At 34.1% G+C, this 5080-nt stretch overlaps 1 protein-coding gene across 1 annotated transcript in view; it reads left to right on the top strand.

Moving 5' to 3' along the window:
* LOC106882348 (integral membrane protein GPR137B) overlaps positions 1-3119 on the top strand; it is a 53066-nt gene extending 49947 nt beyond the window's left edge. The window contains exons 7-8 of the mRNA XM_052968515.1: positions 148-221; positions 1901-3119. Of these exons, the coding sequence (XP_052824475.1) occupies positions 148-221; positions 1901-2108 (282 nt within the window). The 3' untranslated portion in view covers positions 2109-3119. The remainder of the gene's footprint in view (positions 1-147; positions 222-1900) is intronic.
* Positions 3120-5080: the final 1961 nt, after the last annotated feature.

Here is a 5080-nt window from a genome sequence, read left to right as displayed (position 1 = left end):
TATATATATATATATATATATATATATATATTGTAAACCCAAGCTGTTATTTGCTTATCCACAATTTTCTCTCCTTCTCTGTCTTCTCTCTATATATATATATACATATATAAAATTTGTATTTTTTCATTTATTTATTTATTGTAGCAGATCCTGACTCAACACTCGCAGTATTTCAATGATGAGAGAACAGCACTTCGCAATCCGAAACATTTCATACCGTAAGTATTACATCGTACAATTTATTTCTAAGAATTTATTTCTAAATTCTAATTCACTGTTTCTTATCAGCTGATTATTTCGAACTTACACAATCGAGTTATATTAATTTGATAGATAACACATCGTTTATATGAAGGAAAGTGTGTTTCATTTCGTAGAAAGAACGATGTACACAGCAGGTGGTCTGTTTTCTCTTAAGAATATAAATGATATTTATATATATGGAATGTGAAAGACCAAAGCATTGTCAGTAACAATTGAATAGTGGATTCTATGCTTTGTTATGTTTAGCTTTATCTATGAGTGATTCAATCGATAAAGCTGAGACTATAAGTGATTTCTGAAATTCCCGACTTTTTCCAATTATACTGCGATGGGTGAGTAATTGTTCTATTCAAGGTCTCTCTTTTCGAAAACCCGCTTGATGATCCCTGAGGTGTTCTATTCCTCTATTGCCATTTTTACGGCATTCTTTACAAGTGAAATACAAAGGCAAACGGATAAGATTTGTGATATGGTCAATATTTTTCATCGCCGGTACCTTATAAATATGTTGATGGTCACCTGGCAGATCCTAGACGAAGAAATCATGAGAAGAGCTGACCTAAATAAACTGCAGGACACCGTCGCAGCTAGATAAAGAATTTACTTGCGCCAATGTATTGCGCCAACCGTTGGAGAGACTGACATGGAAAGCCGTCAAACGAGTAGTTGAAAGAGGAAGGGAAAAAAAAGCAAGCGGATGAAGAAGTGGCAGAGCACTTGTATAGGCAGATTTGATCGAGATGGGTGTCACCTGGGAAGAAGTGTGCCGTGTGACTCAGAATGGTACCGCTTAGAGAAGCTCTTATCTGTAAGCGAATGGAGATCATCTTCATTATGAGTGTATAGCGTTCAAATGTGACCAAGGCCTACTCCTCTTTTTCTCTTTCTTACAATAGATGAAATATGTACCAGCAATTTACAAAGTGAACTGAATCGATTATATACAGTCTCTTATAAGTGGTTAATTTGATGTTTTGTTTTTAAAAGCATTAATATACAGGACAAACGCTGAAACAACAAAGGTTTTTCATAATTTCTCTCTATCTTCCTCTTTCTCTCCATCTGTTTATCTGTCTATTTATCTATTTATCTGTCTGTTTTTCTATCTGTCTATCAACCTATTTGTCTGTCTGTCTATCTATCTGTCTCTGCCTGTCCCTCTACCTATCCTTCTATCTATATGTATATGTGTATGTGTTCTGTGGAACAAATAGGAGTAAAATAACTCTATACCCGAAAGTAGAGCACGTATTCTTATTTTTATTCAACTGTAAAGTTACTCATAGTCGAATGTCTCAAATACGTGCAACGCACGAAATTTTGGTACTTGAATCACTTATGAGATTTTACAGTTAATTAAGGTGTTTGCATGTATGTGTTATATAAAAGAATTTAGGGAAGTCCAGTAAGTCAGGATTACCTTGGAACTAAACAGTAACAATCATCTACCAAATACTTATATTCATTAGATAAATTGAATGTTATCTGAATGTTGTGTTAAAGATAGAATACGGAAAGAAACTTTTATGTGTTTGTTGAAATCATAAGCTCTAGTAACATTGCATGAAAACATTCCATTAGTTTACAGTTATATTTCTCTTTACACGTTTTTTTTTTTGTTTTTCTTTTTCAGCTCGATGCTCTCTCACTACGCAATCCCGACACCATGTTCAATGTTTGGTTCACCTCGAAGTGACACTCCATCGACAAGTAGCAACTATGACGTCATGTTCCATGATCATATACTAACCACAACCTATCCACCATCCAATTCTCCAAGATACGGATCTCTGGCTGCCACCTGTAACCTACATCACTCACCGCGAGGCAAAATACAATAAATTACTTTATAAACGACTCTCATTCGAACAAATCAAATGAAGAACAGTATAGCTTCGATGAACAAATACATTCGTGCTTTATTATCGCATCGTATATAGTTTTTTATGTTCCTCTATAAATGAAGAGGGAGGAATGGAAATCAGAAACTTTTGATTTAATATTGATCACTGAATCTATTTTTTACCGATTGACAATATTAACATTTCTAATCTGTAAATTAGATTCGGTGAAGAAGTAAATATTTAATATCTATAACAAAATTAATATTTTTGGTCTGTTGTAGTTTATTTCATTCTGTCTATTCGTCCTGTTTCTGAAAATTGTATTTTTTCCGGTTATAGTCCAGCCAATATTATAATGATTCAAGGCAGCGAGCCGGCAGAATCGTTGACACGCCGAGAAAAATGGTTAGCGGCATTTCATCAGTTTTTACGTTCCGAGTTGAATTTCTACCGCAGTCGACTTTGCCTTTCATCCTTTCGGGGTTGATAAAATAAGTACCAGTTGAGCACTGGGGTCAATGTAATCGACTTACCTCCTCCCCCAAACTTGCTGACCTTTTGCCAAGATTTGAAACCAATATTACGGTAATTCAAGGAAAAATACGTATATAACTTGGCTATATAACTGTTTTTACAAATGAATTTCTTGGAACCCTTCCTTCTCCCACCAATTATGCAGTTACTGCTTCAAGAATTTTTATGTGTTGAATTTGAAACGAGTTCCTTATTATGAGATTATGTTGACTTATAAATGAAATCTATTTATCTCGATTCTATTTACCTAATTGTTAAAAAATTACATTTTCTTCTATTTGATTTGATACGTGGAACTGATGTGTTCATCTCTCCGAAGAAACTGAATTAATGTTTAAAAAACGTAATTAGAAAATATGAAATTTTTATACAAAATGCCTGTTTTTATACTTAATAAATATGTTTATTGTACATCCCAAAAAATTAATAAAGAAACCGAGTGAATTTTGACTAATAAAAGATGTAATAATAATACATTTCAAAATTATATCAGATTTAATTCTAGACGTGCCTAAATTTTGTACTAGACATTATATATATATATATTATATTGTACTAGATATATATATAATATGTGACAATTATTCGGTTACCATAATAAAACTCCGAGTTTCGGATGTCGGGTCGGAGATCTGCTCCGGCTTCTCCTCAGTTATCACAACAATCAAAAAATGCTATGAAAATGACCGTTAAACAAAGGTAAATTACTCTGTGATTGACCGTTATTAAGACAAAAGAGCTATTAGAATGACCGTTAAATAAGGGGGGGGCGAAGGCGAGAAAGTAAAAAGGCTCATAGAAATCGCGTATGCGTGCATGTACATACATATGCACACACACACACACACACACGTACATGTGCCTATATGCATATGCTCACTCACACTCACGTGAAATACACATGCACACCCACACATACGTCTATATATACACATATATATATGCAACCATACATGTACACATATACATACCCGCACACGCGCGCATACACACGTGCACGTACCTATACGCGCACAATTATATTCAAATACACGCCTAAAATACGTCCATGCTATATATGCATATGCTCACTCGTACGTGAAACATGCATGTACACCCACATATATATGCAACCATACACATGTATATATATATATATGTGTGTACATATATACATACCCGCACACAAGCACACACACACGATGCACACATTTACATATCCGCACACACGCGCGCGCACACGTTTTTTTTTCCTTTATTTATCGGTCATTCTAATAACTCATTTGTCTTAATAACGGTCAATCACAGAGTAATTTACCTTTGTTTAACGGTCATTTTCATAGCATTTTTTGATTGCCTTGATAACTGACGAGATTCCAGAGCAGATCTCCGCCCCGCCATCAGATACTCGGAGTTTTATTATGGTAACCGAATAATTGTCACATGTTATATTACAGATAAATTCCTCTATTTACATAATATCGAGGGCTCATTTGTTCTTTTGTTGTCATATCATTACTATTAATATATATATATATATATATGTGTGTGTGTGTATCAAACTATATACGTTATCAGAAATTGAATGGAGATGCTTATTTTCCACAATGATGTTCAATCAATGCTTATATGACTAGTGTATATAGTTTATTTATTTATCTGTATATATTTTCTCCCCTAATACACTTGTAAATATATTTTAATTGCAGAGAATGAATTTTTCTAATTTTTTTTTTTTTTTTTTTTTGTCTCACATTTATTTTCAAATGTTCACTTTTCTTTTGACTTATATAAAATTTTCTCAGAAAACTAGGAAAACATAGTCTTGTTTAAATATATATTTAAAAAAAAAAAGGTGAAAAGAAACAATATACCCTTGACCAGTCAAGGCAGCGATCAATAATCATGATTTAAATTTTTTTTATTTAGGTTTTCAATGTTTGAAACTTACAGGTTACTTGGTATCTTTCCTACCGTAAAGAAAAACATTATCAAACACCGGTTTTCTTTTCAATAATACGTTTTTATATATATGTATATGTATATATAAGTTGATCATGGCTTGATATGTCACAAGCTGCGAAACCTTGGCATAGCTGGTAAATTAGGAGAGTGGCTGCATGACTTCCTGAATGGTAGAAGTCAGACAGTTGCAGCCAATGGAGAACTATCTAGGGAAACACAAATATTGAGCGGTGTTCCACAGGGAACTGTTCTGGGGCCACTACTGTTCATAGTGGCCCTTCTGGACATGCCCACGGTCACTCGGAGAGCCACTGTCACTAGCTATGCTGATGACACAAAGATATCTCAGGCAATAAAGAATCCTGATGATATTGTAAGCCTGCAGAATGACCTAAATGCAATATATGAGTGGGCAGAGCAAAATAATATGCAGTTCAATGCAAAAAAATCTCAAGTACTGCGCTACAAGGCCACAAGTACCTCCCAACTGG

Source organism: Octopus bimaculoides, chromosome 6 (genome assembly GCF_001194135.2).
Source record: "Octopus bimaculoides isolate UCB-OBI-ISO-001 chromosome 6, ASM119413v2, whole genome shotgun sequence".
Taxonomy (NCBI): domain Eukaryota; kingdom Metazoa; phylum Mollusca; class Cephalopoda; order Octopoda; family Octopodidae; genus Octopus; species Octopus bimaculoides.
The sequence above is the reverse complement of the archived record's forward strand: the minus strand, read 5'-3'. Positions and strand labels throughout refer to the sequence as shown.